The following is a 19,026-nucleotide window of genomic DNA, read 5'->3' as shown; positions in this document are numbered from 1 at the left end:
GTTGATGATGGAGATAAGATAGTGGCATCCACATGGATTTGATCATTTCTTTTACAATTATGATAAAAGGACATAACTGTTACTATCATGCATGAAGCCGACGTATATCATCTAACTGCTTCGATCTATTCTGGAGCGATATTCACAAAAAAGTTCCTTTTGTTAAAATATAAATTGTTTGTGAAATATTCTACGAAATACTCTGAAAACTAAACGTTATGATAACTTCTATTCAGAATATTCAGGTGTAAGGTAAACTCTCTGGGAAAGCAGCCATTTAGGATCTCAGGTGTTGATTAAAGAGCTTTCAGTATTTGTAGAATAGATGTCAAAATAAGTATCCATTTCTAGACAACCTGTGACAAGCATTTAGGAAATTTGCGCATGCACATTTTAGCTATTCTTAATGACGATTGGTCAGTTGTCATAGTTCATTCACTCGGGACAGATTGTTTGTGATTCGACAGGTGGTAGGTGATTTAAAAAAAAACTATAAAATCTCGAACAAAAATATGGTGGCGTCTTATAAAAGTCAATCTTATAATTTTACAGCAAAAGTGAAACTTATCTACGCGTAAACTCACAGCCTAAATAGGATAGGATTTTGAAACCTTAACTTAATTCAAAATTATTATTTTATAACCTTCCCTGTGTAGTTCAATGTATATTTGTGCACTGATGAATGTATTTACACCTCCCACTATTGTCACTAACTATGGCGTCGAAAGCATTGTGACGTAGAAATGTTGGCTTTGGCCTTTGTCTAGGTTTCCCTCCATCGCTAACCGTTACGTCATACGCATTATGACGTCACAGATACTGCGTTGTGCGTTGTCTCTTACTATGTTAAGTTTTCATTTCACCTGACAAGCCGTTGATCGTGTTTTATTTAACACATGAACTCACTTGTGTGTAATATAAAACATCGTTCTGTACATACACTTTTGCCACTATAGTGCTGTGCACATGATTTTGATCGATTCACCTGCACAAAAACGGGTGTTATCTGAAGACAATACGTGGCCATTACTGTTTAAATACACAATAAGGGCCCACAATGATAACTGGTCAAAATGTTAACATTTTAGGATTGTGAAGTTTTTAATTTGGTTCAGTATATATCAAGTTGCGTTCATCCTTATCAAGGAGCAGTGGTTTGCTAAATATGTTTGTTGATTTCATTTAACATATTTCATGAACAAAGTGAAAAGGACAACAGTGAATCACTTTCTGTGTCTCTCCAGCGATTCTTCCTGCTGCTAATCACGTGACGCAGGACACACTTTCCTTACAAATGGCCTCAATACTGTCGCGGACTCGGGATGCTGAACCGCAAAAGAAACGTCAACCCAAGTAACATTGCATGAAAAGTTGTCATTTAAATATCTGGGTAATTTTTGGCAAAGTTTCTCAAATTTAATATTACCATGTCCTGAAAAATGAAATTTGATGATAAAAAAACAAAGCAGTTGACAATAAAACCGATCGCCCAAACGAATTACGGTAATGGCCAAATTAACTTGATGCACGCGAGTTCCCACATTTCTTGCCCTACAAAAATCCACCGAGATCGGATATAATTCAATCGTTATTGAATTGCTACCTATGCCAAGATTGACAAGAAATCAGCGACACCAAGCCCTTGGACAATTGCAAGCTGGACAAACTGACCGACAAGTAGCCAATGCATTTCAAATCTACGTAAGGACCATATACAGGCTCCAGCAACGGTACCAGACCACCAACACTACAGATGACCGACCACGTAGTGGAAGACCAAGGCTCACCACCCGACGTCAGGATCGTCAGATTGTGCGACATCATCTTCAAGATCGCTTTGTTACTGCTACAGAAACTGCTCGACAGACCATGGGGACATCCCAGCGACACATTAGTGCGATCTTTTCCTCGTTCACCAGAATTATCAGCATCCACAGTTATTGTTATGCATCAGTGATGTGTTAATCAGTGATGTGAGGCGGTATGACGATTATCATGATGTTGTTATGCATCAGTGAGTGAGAGTTGTGTTTAACGCCGTTTTTAACATTATTCCAGTTATATCAGCTTAATGTGTTTTACCACTTCGGGGATACCCGCCAGCACGGGTATGGTGCTGACAATCCTGGAATCATAATCGGGGCGGACCGGGATTCGAACCCACAACCATAGGTTTGTGATGTTAGGCGTTAAGACGATTGTCATGATGTGTTCTGCATCAGTGATGCGAGGCGGTGTGACGATTATCATGATGTGTTCTGCATCAGTGATGGGAGGCAGTAAGACGATTATCATGATGTGTTCTGCATCAGTGATGTGAGGCAGTAAGACGATTATCAAGATGTGTTCTGCATCAGTGATGTGAGGCGGTGTGACGATTATCGTGGTGCGAGGCGGTATTAAAGTTTAAAGTTTAACCATACAGTGATGACCTGGCCATCATTGCAATTTGTCATTGTAGGTATAACATTTCTAAAAATGATTTTTTAAAGTTTTATTTCCAGTGAAATATCTGACCACTCCCAATTGTTGAATCAAGACAAACATACTACATCTATATACAGTTTGATGTGGACGTTGGAACGTATTGCCCCTCTTTTTTCTCAAGTCGGGGTGGGACGTAATGTCATCTTGCACACGGCCGCATACTTTGAACCAGTACAAGCTGTATTTCGCCACGTGATCTTGTTGTCATGGTAACATATCTTCGTACAGTAGCCACCGGTCAGTCCAGACATGCCATGTCCGTCGCTCCAGTTCTCGTAGACGGGGTCCGATCCGTCCAGCCAGGTGAACTTGTCGAACACACTGCGGTACCGGTAACCTGGGAACAGTGTTAAAATTACGTCAGATACCAGGCACTACAATAAACATACAAATACACTATATACTCCTGTGCATTATAAATACTTGTCACTGGATATAACGAAGATGTTCAGTGAAGGAGTGAGTGAGTATGGTTTTACGCCGCTTTTAGCAATATTCCAGCAATATCACGGCGGGGGACACCAGAAATGGGCTTCACACATTTCAGTGAAGAAACTGATTATTAGGTGTAGTTGAACGTAGTTGAGCGTCTCGCCGCTTTGAACACTATTTCAATTAGAAAAACGATTATCACGGAGTGTCAGCACAATGTGGCCGGAAAACCCACGAAATCGGTTAATCATTTATTGAATCTCGGGAAATTTGATATGGTGCGGCCACGCCAAGCATCACAACGGGGTACTAATGGGATTCGAACACACGTACTGCGATTATTACAGGTAAGGTACGTAACTCTGCTTATAAACCTGTCACGGATATTGACCATTCTTTTTGGACGCTACATGTATTTGCGTCATAAGCTCCCGGTCTAAGTAAGTTTTACTTTTTGCTCGTAAGACCTGATAAGTTAGATAAGTTTGAACTTAGTGTTTCAGACGTCCCATGTTCTAAAACAAAAAGACAAGAGTTGAAAGTTTTTTATTATGAATGACGGAAATCAAACCAACTACAGTCCGTTTGACTCCAAATGAGAACGATGAATTGCAAAATAACTCGAAATCCAGAAAAGAGTATGAAACATCAATACGGTACTTGACCATGAATACCCTGTACCAAACAAAATCTGAATTTTGTTTATTTTAAGACCCATGACGGATGAAGTTCTTTAAGAAACTATCATGTAATTTTGTATAGAAATGTGTACATGACACGTAGGGGGGACAAACAAAGCACGCATGCACTGCACGTTCTGTGGTAGGGGAAATGACTGAGCGTTAGAGGGGCCGTCTCATGATAATTTCAGTCGCAATCTGACTCGCTCATGCCATAGATCTCGTCGTCGGAACTGCTGGTGCCTGAACCGACTGCCACTATTATAGGTTGGACTGTTGCTGGCCGTAGTCCAGCTCGTGACCAATAACGTGGCTCTATCTACTCAACGACTGTGGACACACACCGCCTCCATGTTTCTACTGTTACCCGACCAAGGGATTCCTTTACGAGTTGTTCAACGTCTCGTAATTTGAACGTTCTGTTCGATCGTCCAACGTCACCCTTGACGATGCCCCATACCAACTCGATTGGATTCAGGTCGCAGTGATAAGGTGGCAGTCGTAAGACAGCATGACCCTGACCCTTGATGTAACTGTAAACTTTATACACGGGGTCAGGTTTCATAGTTTTGATGATTTCATAGAGCTGTGGTTTCGTCGCTCGAGAAGAAAAGGTAATGTTCCTCCGTTGCAGCCAAGTAACCATGTCTCCTTTACGGTTATTAGAGGTTGGCGTCTTGCTTTCTGGATCCTGCACACTATGATACGGTGCATTGTCCATGATAAGACTTGGTAGGCAAAGCAGGGACTAATTTATCTTTCACCCACTCCAGAAATACATTGCCGTTCATTTCTGTGTGGTAGTCCCTGTTGTCTTTGGCCTTGGCTCTAAAGACGAGGTCACAGTCTGGGAGAAAACCCTGACTAGCAGAACCAGCATGGAGAACTATGAGTCTTTCACCCTTTCCCATTGGTAACTTTCTACCAGACTCCTTACAGTCACCACTGGGTACCCACTGACTGCTGGCTGTGTGTGATGCATTTACCCATGTCTCATCTAAGAAGACGGGCTCATATTCTTCTTCACGTTTCTGCTTGATGGTACGAAGGTAATGATTTCGGAGACGAACAATGTCAGACCGTTCACACAACACAGCCCTATTTTCTCCAGTTTTCTTTTTGTATTTGTAACCACATGTATGCAACAGCTGCCATAGTTTGTATTTTGTAACACGTAAATCATGGTCAGTTTCAAGGTGTTTCTTAGGGACAGGTACTTATTTTCTGAGTGCAGTTTAACAATTGCACGTCTGACTTGATCCCTCTGAAAACTGTCTAATTTATCAACCTTGCGTGGTTTTGACATGTTCCCTACCTCCTTGGCCTGACTCTTTGTATCTCGTCGACTAACAACATTTTTCAGTTTCTGAGGGGACATACCAAGAGCTTTTGAAGCTCGTTTCAAGAATGTATTAATTGCATAAAAAGGCTTTGCTCTTTCTGCTTCACTTCCATAGAAATCATACGCATTCAACATCAACTGTTTAACATCTGCTGAGTAGCGCATCTTGTCATTGAATGAACACGGTCACTGTAGCACGTGCAGACCGTGCTTCCGCTGTGCCTTCCACGGTTTGTCCCCCTACGTGTCATGTACACATTTCTATACAAAATTACATGATAGTTTCTTAAAGAACTTCATCCGTAATGGGTCTTAAATAAACAAAATTCAGATTTTGTTGGGTACAGGGTATTCATGGTCAAGTACCGTATTGATGTTTCATACTCTTTTCTGGATTTCGAGTTATTTTGCAATTCATCGTTCTCATTTGGAGTCAAACGAACTTTGTACCTCCAATTCAGAAGTCAGGGACTCTAACCAAAGTCCACAGATGCCATGTTTGGCGTATATCTCCTGGACAGATATATTTTACGAGTGTTTCCTTAGACAGTCGCGACTCAGTTTTATATACATGATGCATGTTTTAAACAAGTATTAACAAATGTTGTTTCGACAGTGTGTATAAGTAGGAGAAAGCACTTCTCGGTTTTTGTTGAAAATTGTAATAGCCCTCAAAACTTGTCATCATACCCTTCCCTCCCCACCGGATTTATCTATTTCATACTTCAGTGTGAAAGTTTTCTGAAATGTTACATTTTCATTGCAGTGAACATAACCCTTTGATGGAACTATTGTCATACAGGAGTTACCTTCCCGGAACTGTCCTCCCTTTATCGTATGTGTCTGGCCCGTACACAAACTGTTGACTTCCTTTTAAAGTTAGTTCCACTGTGACAAGGCAACATAGTGATAGGCCATTTATGGAGTTAATATCGCTTATTGCCCATCGTTATTCTCTTAAAAATGTTTCTATTTTTTTTTTTAAAACTCGGAACTACTTTTTTAAACCGCAGTTACAAGGGGTGGTGAAACGTCTCTGCGTGTTAGGTAGGGAGAATTTACGTTTCAAATTGTTATATTTGTAATAATTACTGCACAAAAAAGGATATAATAAACAGGATGTTCCGTGTGTCATGTTTCTATCGACACATGAAATATCCTCTATCTTCAACAAAAACCTCGATGGCAAATCTTTTCAGATATATAAATGTTTCGGCACCTCAGAAAACTGAGCCACCAATCCCCCGTACTAAGGGTGAATGCCCTACAGAATTGTGGCCCTAGCCACATCTGGATGAGCCAGCGGGCGGAACAACACACAGGACACACATCACTGATCATCATTCTGGACCTTCTGGGGAACTCCGTTCTCACCCGGTCTATGTGGCACCCGGTCTATGTGGCACCCGGTCTATGTGGCAACCTCTCTAGTAGCGCCTGTGCCAAGAGTGAGTGGGTTTGGTTTCACGCCGCTTTTAGAAATATTTCAGCAATATAACGGCGGGGGACACGGGTCTTCGGCATGACGAGCGAACACTTTAACCACAAGGCAACCCCACCGCCCGCCTATGTCAAGAACTGAGCTGGTGAACCACGAATGTCATGTATGACCTGATGTCAACACTGGTTCCTGATCACCAGACCCTGTCACTATGAAGTAGGTATGCATGCATAAAGAAAATAGTTACCTATGAGGACGTCCTTCTCCTCTCCCTTGTGGAAGTCCTTCACCATGTTGTAGACGAAGTCGTTTTCAGTCTTGCTGTGGACAGTCACCATGTTGCTGTCGCCCCTGTTGACAGAAGTGGGATAGAATGAAGAACACACGATTTTATGAAATTTCTATCATGTGTTCGTTGTCAAAACACTCAGGTCAACTAACTGAGGTTTTATTTGTCACTCCACAATATTCCAGCAATATCTTTGTAAAAAAAAGGGACCAGACAATCTAGCGTTTGACATCCTGCCACGGGCACTGTTTACTACAGGGGGACTTACTGGTTACACAGAGCGGCCACGGACACTGAATACTACAGGGGGACTTACTGGTTACACAGAGCAGCCACGGACATTGAATACTACAGGGGGACTTACTGGTTACACAGAGCAGCCACGGACACTGTTTACTACATCAGGACTTACTGGTTACACAGAGCAGCCACGGACATTGTTTAGTACAGGAGGACTTACTGGTTACACAGAGCAGCCACGGACACTGTTTACTACAGGGGGACTTACTGGTTACACAGAGCAACTACGGACACTGTTTAGTACAATAGAAGTTACTGGTTACACAGAGCAGCCACGGACACTGTTTACTACAGGGGGACTTACTGGTTACACAGAGCGGCCACGGAGACTGTTTACGACAGTAAACGTTACTGGTTAGACAGAGCGGCCACGGACACTGTTTACGACAGTAGAAGTTTCTGGTTACACAGAGCGGCCACGGACACTGTTTACTACAGCAGAAGTTACTGGTTACACAGAGAGGCCACGGAAACTTTACTACAGGAGGACTTACTGGTTACACAGAGCGGCCACGGAAACTTTACTACAGGAGGACTTACTGGTTACACAGAGAGGCCACGGAAACTTTACTACAGGAGGACTTACTGGTTACACAGAGCGGCCACGGAAACTTTACTACAGGAGGACTTACTGGTTACACAGAGAGGCCACGGAAACTTTACTACAGGAGGACTTACTGGTTACACAGAGAGGCCACGGAAACTTTACTACAGGAGGACTTACTGGTTACACAGAGAGGCCACGGGAACTTTACTACAGGAGGACTTACTGGTTACACAGAGCGGCCACGGTGTCGTAGTGGGACGCGGTCTTGCCGGTGTACAGGTAGCAGGAGCCTGCGTGTTTCTTCCAAGCTGTGGATTACCACAAAAACTGGGTCACGTGAATCAAACAGTGGACATACATGTATATTCACCATCGGTTTGGTTCAGTTTATATGGGTATCCTTAATGCACGTCTCCTCGTTCCAGGGATCTTCATGTTTTTGAAAGTACAGTGAACACGTACGGCCGATTAATGGCAAAAATCAAGCTAACATTTGTTTCGTATTTTGAACTAATGCGTTACTTTGTGTACACAAGGGTTAATAAATATGTTTTCGAAAAAAGGTTAGTTTCAGTAGCTCATAGCCTTCATAGTGAATAGAAAATACCCATTTTTGAACATTAAGAGTTTGCATCTACCTGAGGGACATTCGCTGGTAGATTTAGAAGATTCTGAAACAAACAAGGTACACAATGATGTCACGCGACAAGGATACACTCAGCCACTGGTTAATTTGGGAAACGTTGATCTATCTCTTTCTCAAAACAGTGTGAAAGGTGATTGAATAAGGCACTCTATAATTTACGATATGTGTGAAAATGTAATATATACTTCATACATATGTAAGCTGTACATCCATACAAAGAATTCTGAGCGACAAGGCAGTTGGTGTGACAAGGTGAATATTGTTCAACGCCACTCTCAACAATAGTCAAGCTACAGCACGACGGCCTAATAGTATCATAAATGTCCTGGACAGAAAACCAGGTGTTGATGGCACGAGCACCGAACTCACGCCTTGAGGTAAGTTAACATACAAACAAGGTCAACGCTTGTAGCCAACCAGTCATTATTTACCGTCTCTTTGCAGATGAGCTATATTTTTACCAAAAAGTAGAATATAAAGCTATATTTTTACCAAAAAGTAAAATATAAAGCTATGAGGGAAGGTATACCAACCAAGAAGACAAAGGGTGCCTTTCCTCGTTTTGCCAGAGGCGTGTTTCTTGTTGAACAAGGAGGTGAGTGTCAGCACTAGGAACACAAGAAAACATTCAAATATTCAGAATATCTAACGTTTATATGAGATACATTAAATCCAAATTCTATAATACCTCGTACACTTGCGACAAACTGGTAAATTACACTGGTGCATCCTGTTCATACCACCACCCGGCTCGTCCTCGTGTATGGTCACTATGGAAACACTTACATTGCATCCATAGCTACCACTGCTCAGCATTATTGAAGTACCCTAATATGTCCTCAACAAAGAGGTATCAACCAGCCGTGCATCTTTGCGTCTCCCTACCATAGAAAGTGTCCCGTCTTTTATCGCCGTCGACCTTGACAGCCTCGCCGGTCCAGTAGCTAATGTCGTCGCCAAACATCAGCAGCAGGTTGCGAATCTCACGCTTTAACATACACGATAACACTAATACTCTTGTAAAAACGGATTTATTGTTTGCACTACAATCGTAACATCACCAAGTTTGTATTTATCATTTAATGGATCATAAATTTGGCAAAACCGTTTAAATAATTTGCATCAATCATGAGTTTTCTTGAAATAATCAAATGTTATAATTACACAGCTGAATAGCCTATCATTGAAGCCAATATTGAATGGCATTGTTCCAAACCTGTGTGACGTCATCTGTGACGGTCGGAAGCACTCCCTGTCGAGTTAAACATTGGTACTCTGCTGTGTCGTAGTTAGTTTTGGTGTTGAGGATGAGGTAGCACTTGCCGTTACTGCCCAGTCTGTGTCCGGCACCGTTAGGTCCGCAGCTCTCTGGTTAAAGCGAAACAGCTTTACATGGGATCTTCACATTAATGTATGTACATGTAGACATATGTGCATGTCGATCACGAAACAGCTTTACATGGAATCTTCTCATTAATGTATGTACATATAGACATCTGTGCATGTCGATCACGAAACAGCTTTACATGGGATCTTCACATTAATGTATGTACATGTAGACATCTGTGCATGTCGATCACGTAACAGCCTTACATGGGATCTTCTCATTAATGTATGTACATGTAGACATCTGTGCATGTCGATCACGCAAAGGAATTATGGTAATTACTCTTCTCAATGCGGGCAACACTTCGCCTATGGAGGTTAAGCTTGTGTTTCTAATTATTAACGAATTACAATGAGATGAATGGGATGAATATTGTTTCATGACGTAAGAAAGAACCCGGCTCTATCACAGCCGGATGCAAATAATCTGGACAAGAGATCCCAATGAAAAGCAACGAAATGTCTGAGGAACAACCCATGGCAGAACTGCCTCACCAAATGATGTGGTTTGCTTGAGAGGGAGCTGACACAGGTAGCGGTATGCATCTCGCCAAGAACGGTCATCCCATCGGTAGCCATGTCTCACAACCATCGCTGCAATAACAGATGCATGTATAGAACATTGGAGGCTCGCGGCATGTACAGAACATTGGAGACTCGCGGCATGTACAGAACATTTGAGACTCGCGGCATTTATAGAACATAGGAGGCTCGCGGCATGTACAGAACATTGGTGGCTCGGGGCATGTACAGAACATTGGGGACTCGCGGCATGTACAGAACATTGGAGGCTCGCGGCATGTACAGAACATTGGAGGCTCGCGGCATGTACAGAACATTGGTGGCTCGGGGCATGTACAGAACATTGGAGGCTCGGGGCATGTACAGAACATTGGGGACTCGCGGCATGTACAGAACATTGGAGGCTCGCGGCATGTACAGAACATTGGAGGCTCGCGGCATGTACAGAACATTGGAGGCTCGCGGCATGTACAGAACATTGGAGGCTCGGGGCATGTACAGAACATTGCTGGCTTGCGGTGGCTCGCGGCATTTAAAGAACATTGTAGGCTTGCAGAGGCTCTTGGCATTTATAGAACATTGGAGGCTCACGGCATGTACAGAACATTGGAGGCTCGCGGTGGCTCTTGGCATTTATAGAACATTGGAGGCTCACGGCATGTACAGAACATTGGAGGCTTGCGGTGGCTCTTGGCATTTATAGAACATTGGAGGCTCTTGGCATTTATAGAACATTGGAGGCTCGCGGCATGTACAGAACATTGGCGGCTCGGGGCATGTACAGAACATTGCTGGCTTGCGGTGGCTCGCGGCATTTAAAGAACATTGTAGGCTTGCAGAGGCTCTTGGCATTTATAGAACATTGGAGGCTCACGGCATGTACAGAACATTTGAGGCTCGCGGTGGCTCTTGGCATTTATAGAACATTGGAGGCTCACGGCATGTACAGAACATTGGAGGCTCGCGGTGGCTCTTGGCATTTATAGAACATTGGAGGCTCACGGCATGTACAGAACATTGGAGGCTTGCGGTGGCTCTTGGCATTTATAGAACATTGGAGGCTCTTGGCATTTATAGAACATTGGAGGCTCGCGGCATGTACAGAACATTGCTGGCTTGCGGTGGCTCTTGGCATTTATAGAACATTGGAGGCTCGCAGCATGTACAGAACATTGGAGGCTCGCGGTGGCTCTTGGGATTTATAGAACATTGGAGGCTCTTGGCATTTATAGAACATTGGAGGCTCTTGGCATTTATAGAACATTGGAGGCTCGCAGCATGTACAGAACATTGGAGGCTCACGGTGGCTCTTGGCATTTATAGAACATTGGAGGCTCGCAGCATGTACAGAACATTGGAGGCTCACGGTGGCTCTTGGCATTTAAAGAACATTGGAGGCTCGCGGCATGTACAGAACATTGGTGGCTCGCTGCATGTACAGAACATTGGAGGCTCGCGGTGGCTCTTGGCATTTATAGAACATTGGTGGCTCGCGGCATGTACAGAACATTGGTGGCTCGTGGCATGTACAGAACATTGGAGGCTTGCAGAGGCTCTTGGCATTTATAGAACATTGGTGGCTCGCGGCATGTACAGAACATTGGTGGCTCGCGGCATGTACAGAACATTGTAGGCTTGCAGAGGCTCTTGGCATTTATAGAACATTGGAGGCTCGCAGCATGTACAGAACATTGGAGGCTCGCGGTGGCTCTTGGCATTTATAGAACATTGGAGGCTCGCGGCTTGTACAGAACATTGGAGGCTCGTGGCAGGTACAGAACAGTGGAGAACATTGGAGGCTCGCGGCTTGTACAGAACATTGGAGGCTTGCGGTGGCTCGCGGCATTTATAGAACATTGGAGGCTCGCGGCATGTACAGAACATTGGAGGCTTGCGGTGGCTCGCGGCATTTATAGAACATTGGAGGCTCACGGCATGTACAGAACATTGGAGGCTCGCGGTGGCTCTTGGCATTTATAGAACATTGGAGGCTCACGGCATGTACAGAACATTGGAGGCTTGCGGTGGCTCTTGGCATTTATAGAACATTGGAGGCTCTTGGCATTTATAGAACATTGGAGGCTCGCGGCATGTACAGAACATTGCTGGCTTGCGGTGGCTCTTGGCATTTATAGAACATTGGAGGCTCGCAGCATGTACAGAACATTGGAGGCTCGCGGTGGCTCTTGGGATTTATAGAACATTGGAGGCTCTTGGCATTTATAGAACATTGGAGGCTCTTGGCATTTATAGAACATTGGAGGCTCGCAGCATGTACAGAACATTGGAGGCTCACGGTGGCTCTTGGCATTTATAGAACATTGGAGGCTCGCAGCATGTACAGAACATTGGAGGCTCACGGTGGCTCTTGGCATTTAAAGAACATTGGAGGCTCGCGGCATGTACAGAACATTGGTGGCTCGCTGCATGTACAGAACATTGGAGGCTCGCGGTGGCTCTTGGCATTTATAGAACATTGGTGGCTCGCGGCATGTACAGAACATTGGTGGCTCGTGGCATGTACAGAACATTGGAGGCTTGCAGAGGCTCTTGGCATTTATAGAACATTGGTGGCTCGCGGCATGTACAGAACATTGGTGGCTCGCGGCATGTACAGAACATTGTAGGCTTGCAGAGGCTCTTGGCATTTATAGAACATTGGAGGCTCGCAGCATGTACAGAACATTGGAGGCTCGCGGTGGCTCTTGGCATTTATAGAACATTGGAGGCTCGCGGCTTGTACAGAACATTGGAGGCTCGTGGCAGGTACAGAACAGTGGAGAACATTGGAGGCTCGCGGCTTGTACAGAACATTGGAGGCTTGCGGTGGCTCGCGGCATTTATAGAACATTGGAGGCTCGCGGCATGTACAGAACATTGGAGGCTTGCGGTGGCTCGCGGCATTTATAGAACATTGGAGGCTCGCGGCATGTACAGAACATTGGAGGCTCGTGGCATGTACAGAACAGTGGAGAACATTGGAGGCTCGCGGCTTGTACAGAACATTGGAGGCTCGCGGCATGTACAGAACATTTGAGGCTCGCGGTGGCTCTTGGCATTTATAGAACATTGGAGGCTCACGGCATGTACAGAACATTGGAGGCTCGCGGTGGCTCTTGGCATTTATAGAACATTGGAGGCTCACGGCATGTACAGAACATTGGAGGCTTGCGGTGGCTCTTGGCATTTATAGAACATTGGAGGCTCTTGGCATTTATAGAACATTGGAGGCTCGCGGCATGTACAGAACATTGCTGGCTTGCGGTGGCTCTTGGCATTTATAGAACATTGGAGGCTCGCAGCATGTACAGAGTGAGTGAGTGAGTATGGTTTTACGCCGCTTTTAGCAATATTCCAGCAATATCACGGCGGGGGACACCAGAAATGGGCTTCACACATTGTACCCATGTCGGGAATCGAACCCGGGTCTTCGGCGTGACGAGCAAACGCTTTAACCACTAGGCTACCCGACCGCCCAGCATGTACAGAACATTGGAGGCTCGCGGTGGCTCTTGGGATTTATAGAACATTGGAGGCTCTTGGCATTTATAGAACATTGGAGGCTCTTGGCATTTATAGAACATTGGAGGCTCGCAGCATGTACAGAACATTGGAGGCTCACGGTGGCTCTTGGCATTTAAAGAACATTTGAGGCTCGCGGCATGTACAGAACATTGGTGGCTCGCTGCATGTACAGAACATTGGAGGCTCGCGGTGGCTCTTGGCATTTATAGAACATTGGTGGCTCGCGGCATGTACAGAACATTGGTGGCTCGTGGCATGTACAGAACATTGGAGGCTTGCAGAGGCTCTTGGCATTTATAGAACATTGGTGGCTCGCGGCATGTACAGAACATTGGTGGCTCGCGGCATGTACAGAACATTGTAGGCTTGCAGAGGCTCTTGGCATTTATAGAACATTGGAGGCTCGCAGCATGTACAGAACATTGGAGGCTCGCGGTGGCTCTTGGCATTTATAGAACATTGGAGGCTCGCGGCTTGTACAGAACATTGGAGGCTCGTGGCAGGTACAGAACAGTGGAGAACATTGGAGGCTCGCGGCTTGTACAGAACATTGGAGGCTTGCGGTGGCTCGCGGCATTTATAGAACATTGGAGGCTCGCGGCTTGTACAGAACATTGGAGGCTCGTGGCATGTACAGAACAGTGGAGAACATTGGAGGCTCGCGGCATGTACAGAACATTGGAGGCTCGCGGCATGTATAGAAGATTGGTGGCTTGCGGCATGTACAGAACATTGGAGGCTCGCGGCATGTACAGAGCATTGGAGGCTCGTGGCAGGTACAGAACGTTGGAGGCTCGCGGCATGTATAGAACATTGGAGGCTTGCGGTGCCTCGCGGTATTTATAGAACATTGGTGGCTCGCGGCATGTAATCACACATTGTACCCCATGAGGGTAGTCGAATCCGGGCCTTCGGCATGACGAGTGAACAGTTTAACAACGAGGCTACCCCACCGCCCTTACTCCCCCTTTAACTTACTAACGAAGTCGTCGTAGTGTCTAACTGCGTCGTGTTTGAGGTCCCCGTTGATGTATGTAGCCGGTGTGCCATCCATGAAGACAAATTCTCCTTCTTTAGCAACATCCGTCAGGCCAATCCAGATGTCAGATTCACTCTGACCCAGATAACCTCTGAACAGAGTCTGGGGAAAAAGAGAAAAGCATCATATACCGGATACAAACAAGTACACGGTGCCATGTATACTATAGCAGATGGCCTTTACTTACAGAATACCCGGGCTGGGCTTAAATACGGATTTTGCCTATATTCAGTGAGCAACATTTTATCCAAATTTAAGCCCAGGGTTTGAAAACGTGAAAGGACAAAAACAGGATAGGAAGAATGAATATCTCAAATTCAATGAAACAATACTCACAAATGGAATGAGAGCAATACTTTAACATGAGACATGTCCTTGAGTCAGGAACATGTACACAATTAAAATGAAGGCTATCAAAAAGGTAACAACAAAACAACATCTCAGTTATGCGTGTGTGTCATATGCGTTTAAAATGTCCCACTGAGTCTCCAGAATATCACCCACGTTAGGGGTCCAATGTGCCCTGTGAACGTGGAAACGTAACAGCGCTTAAGGTGCAATATAGGTGCAAATTGGCCACATAGAAGCGTGCGGCAACACGTGCTTCAAGCACGTGCGGTAAGGGAAATCAATCATTTTTTCAACTTACCTGAAGCCCATGGGCTCAACGTTTTATGTTGCCGTTTTAAAAGGTTATTGGCGAAATAGCGAGGGTCTTAAATACGTGCAGTCCCGGTATACACCAACCTTGAGGAGAGTGAGCCCTCTCACGTTAACCTTATAAACTGTACACTCACGTTGTGGAGGTAACCCATTGGAAAAAGCGTTGGCTCGTCACGCCGAAGACCCAGGTTCGAAGTCCATTTCTAGTGTCCGTGATATTGCTTGAATATTGATAAAAGCGGCGTAAAACCATATTCACACACCACGGTGTGTCCGTTTTCGACCTGGCATCGTGGATCGACGGAATATTTATAACCGGGTTATGCCAACCGACCACATATCCCAACCCGAGGAAGATGCACCCACCTGTTCAGCTGCTGAGGAGATCGTTGCCAGGTCACCGTTCATCCTGACGCAAGCGCGTTGAGCATTGATGAAGTTCAGTCGTTCGTCTCCAAAATAGTAACACTTCCCTCCCCATACCATACCACGTGACCCCGGGCCACAACTCGTCAGAGCTGTATTGTCATCTGATGAAACAGATATGAAACAGATATGAAACAGATATGAAACAGATATGAAACAGACAGCGATTGTACTTGTACTTGTTTGTTTGACTCAACATGCAGCAATACTCCAGACAAAAGGTTTAAATAATCGAGTCTAGACCAGACAGTCCTGTGATTGACATCGAGCCACGCAACTGGGATACGATGACATCCATTAACCAAGTCAGCAAGTCTGACCACCCGATCCCGTTAGTCGCCTCTTACGGGTGTCTGAGGAGATCAATGGCTGTAGTGGTTATCAGATACACTGGGGTTTTCCGTTTTGTTTGGATTGAATGAAAACATATGAAAGACAGAAAATTCAAAATACGTAAGCAGTCAGTACTTGATTGTTAAAAGTGGAAATACTTTTCTTGATTATCATCATTGAATCAATAATTATGGTCATATGTATGACCCTCCAACATGAAAAGTATAATACATATACGGTGTTTGGTGGTGGTAGTAGTTGTGGGGGTGGTAGCTAAACAAAGAGGACATCCATCCCATTACGGGTCATGTCAGAACGACCTTTCATCAGACCAATCCAAGCGTCGCTTACCAGATCATGCAACCTCGAAAACGTTAACACGGGGTATTCCGAACGACAGTTACGGCCCTTACGACGGATTCCGTCAAAATTATCGTCTCGCTTCCGTGGGATAAACATTTGAACGGAGAAGGCCTTGCACAGTACGTGGGAAGCATTGCCATACAATCGCAACGATATATAAGACATTCCGGAATGTTCGTTCGTTCAGTTTTCCAAATTTTAATCGAGAACTGCGTCAACATATTTTACAAGCGTAGTCTGAAATGGAAGTCGCCAAGTTGAAACGAGTGTCGTAAAGCTCGAGAAAGTTGCTTTCTAATTAGCTGATATCGACTTCTTGTCAGTCATTTCAGTGGTCGGTCAAAGTTCGCGTAAGGTCGTTCTGACGTGACCGTAATGGGATTTTAATAATATTGTTTCAAGGAAGGTCGATTAATGTCTGTGGACCATTATTTCTGTTAATCTTATTGATTCTGCCTATCATACGGTTGTGATTTACTTGATTTCATTCATTGTTTGTGTATAATCTAGCAATGCGGCGTCTGCAACGCGCGGAGCGTCTATGGGGTATTGACATGCTGGAAACTGGCACGTCAGCGTGAAGTGGCCAATACGTTCAATTTTTTCACTGTCTGTGATTGAAACAAAAACTAAGACATTATTCATTTACTAAGATGGAGGCTAATGTGTATCAAATGATTATATTATGTCGTTGAACCCAAGTACATGTTCAACCCAGTCCAGACTTGTCTAATGTGTATTAACAACACACTCACCTGCACTGGTGGTAAACACCTCATTCCTCCAGCCTCCCCCACAGAAACGTCCTGTTTTCGCGCTACACTCCTTGGTACAACCCTCACCAGAACCGTAGAGGCCAAAACTGTCACTACACCAACACTCATTGCTGTTTTGTAGGCCAGCATATCTGTAACCGTTCTGACCGCATCTCTGGACACAGAACCCCCTGGTCATGGATCTGTGGAGCCCTATTGTCATGTCACCCATGTCCCGCCGCCGTGTGTCAACAGCGCAGCCCCGGGACTGGCTGGGTAGCGGTGCAGGCGCTGAAACATTGAGTTAGTGAGTTGTTGCAGTGGTCGTCAGTACCGATACACTGTCTACTCCAGATGTAACAAACAAAGTGGACAATCTGTTCGTGGAAGACAAACGTTGCTGTTTACCTCAACAGTAAAGTTAAATGACGAATGTCGGGAGAAATTAGTTGGTTTCTCTACATCCGATTTCGGGACAACCGGAGTCGACAGTGTCGTAACCTGCAAGGATCTGAAAAACGCCATTAGGGTTTACAACAGGTACGTCGGTAGGAGTTGGAATATGATAGCATTCAGCACGACACTGCCAGACCAACTTCATGTGCTATTATGATTGAAGGCGAAAGCATTCACACGAGTAGTTTGTGTCGTATGAAGAACAGAAACGGACCAAACGTTTGTGTCAAATCAAGCGGTCGTTGATTGGATGCATTGGCTAGCCATCGACAGCCATCGGTACAACAGACGTGGTTGTGATGGGTACACAGACGTGGTTGTAATGTGTACACTAACCTGGCTGTGATGGGCATACTTACCTGGCTGTGATGGGCATACTTACCTGGCTGTGATGGGCATACTTACCTGGCTGTGATGGGCATACTTACCTGGCTGTGATGGGCATACTTACCTGGCTGTGATGGGCATACTAACCTGACTGATGGACAAACTAACCTGGCTGTGATGGCGTACTAACCTGGCTGTGATGGGCATACTAACCTGACTGATGGACAAACTAACCTGGCTGTGATGGGCGTACTAACCTGGCTGTGATGGGCATACTTACCTGGCTGTGATGGGCATACTTACCTGGCTGTGATGGGCATACTTACCTGGCTGTGATGGGCATACTTACCTGGCTGTGATGGGCATACTAACCTGACTGATGGACAAACTAACCTGGCTGTGATGTGCATACTAACCTGGCTGTAATGTGTATACAGACCTGGTTGTGATGGGCATACTAACCTGGCTGTAATGTGCATACTAACCTGGCTGTGATGTGCATACTAACCTGGCTGTAATGTGTATACAGACCTGGTTGTGATGGGCATACTAACCTGGCTGTAATGTGCATACTAACCTGGCTGTAATGTGTATACTAACCTGGTTGTGATGGGCATACTAACCTGGCTGTAATGTGCATACTAACCTGGATGTAATGTGTATACTAACCTGGCTGTAATGTGTATAATAACCTGGCTGTGATTGGCATACTAACCTGGCTGTAATGTGTATACAGACCTGGTTGTGATGGGCATACTAACCTGGCTGTAATGTGCATACTAACCTGGCTGTGATGTGCATACTAACCTGGCTGTAATGTGTATACAGACCTGGTTGTGATGGGCATACTAACCTGGCTGTAATGTGCATACTAACCTGGCTGTAATGTGTATACTAACCTGGTTGTGATGGGCATACTAACCTGGCTGTAATGTGCATACTAACCTGGATGTAATGTGTATACTAACCTGGCTGTAATGTGTATAATAACCTGGCTGTGATGGGTATACTAACCTGGCTGTAATGTGTATACAGACCTGGCTGTGATGGGCATACTTACCTGGCTG

General features: G+C 44.9%; 1 protein-coding gene across 1 annotated transcript in view; it reads right to left on the bottom strand.

Moving 5' to 3' along the window:
* Positions 1–2,479: 2,479 nt before the first annotated feature.
* Positions 2,480–19,026, bottom strand: part of LOC124145786 (cell surface hyaluronidase-like) — a 53,738-nt gene continuing 37,191 nt past the window's right edge. Inside the window, exons 25-35 of the mRNA XM_048386450.1 lie at positions 17,177–17,467; positions 15,666–15,829; positions 14,576–14,738; positions 10,046–10,144; positions 9,381–9,532; positions 9,050–9,152; positions 8,698–8,772; positions 8,157–8,189; positions 7,742–7,826; positions 6,630–6,733; positions 2,480–2,824 (exon numbers count right to left, since the gene is read on the bottom strand). Of these exons, the coding sequence (XP_048242407.1) occupies positions 2,604–2,824; positions 6,630–6,733; positions 7,742–7,826; positions 8,157–8,189; positions 8,698–8,772; positions 9,050–9,152; positions 9,381–9,532; positions 10,046–10,144; positions 14,576–14,738; positions 15,666–15,829; positions 17,177–17,467 (1,490 nt within the window). The 3' untranslated portion in view covers positions 2,480–2,603. The remainder of the gene's footprint in view (positions 2,825–6,629; positions 6,734–7,741; positions 7,827–8,156; positions 8,190–8,697; positions 8,773–9,049; positions 9,153–9,380; positions 9,533–10,045; positions 10,145–14,575; positions 14,739–15,665; positions 15,830–17,176; positions 17,468–19,026) is intronic.

This window comes from Haliotis rufescens, unplaced genomic scaffold, assembly GCF_023055435.1.
Source record: "Haliotis rufescens isolate VD_foot unplaced genomic scaffold, xgHalRufe1.0.p SCAF_6, whole genome shotgun sequence".
In the NCBI taxonomy this organism is placed as follows: domain Eukaryota; kingdom Metazoa; phylum Mollusca; class Gastropoda; order Lepetellida; family Haliotidae; genus Haliotis; species Haliotis rufescens.
Note: the sequence above shows the minus strand (reverse complement) of the source record. Positions and strands in the feature narration are given on the sequence as shown.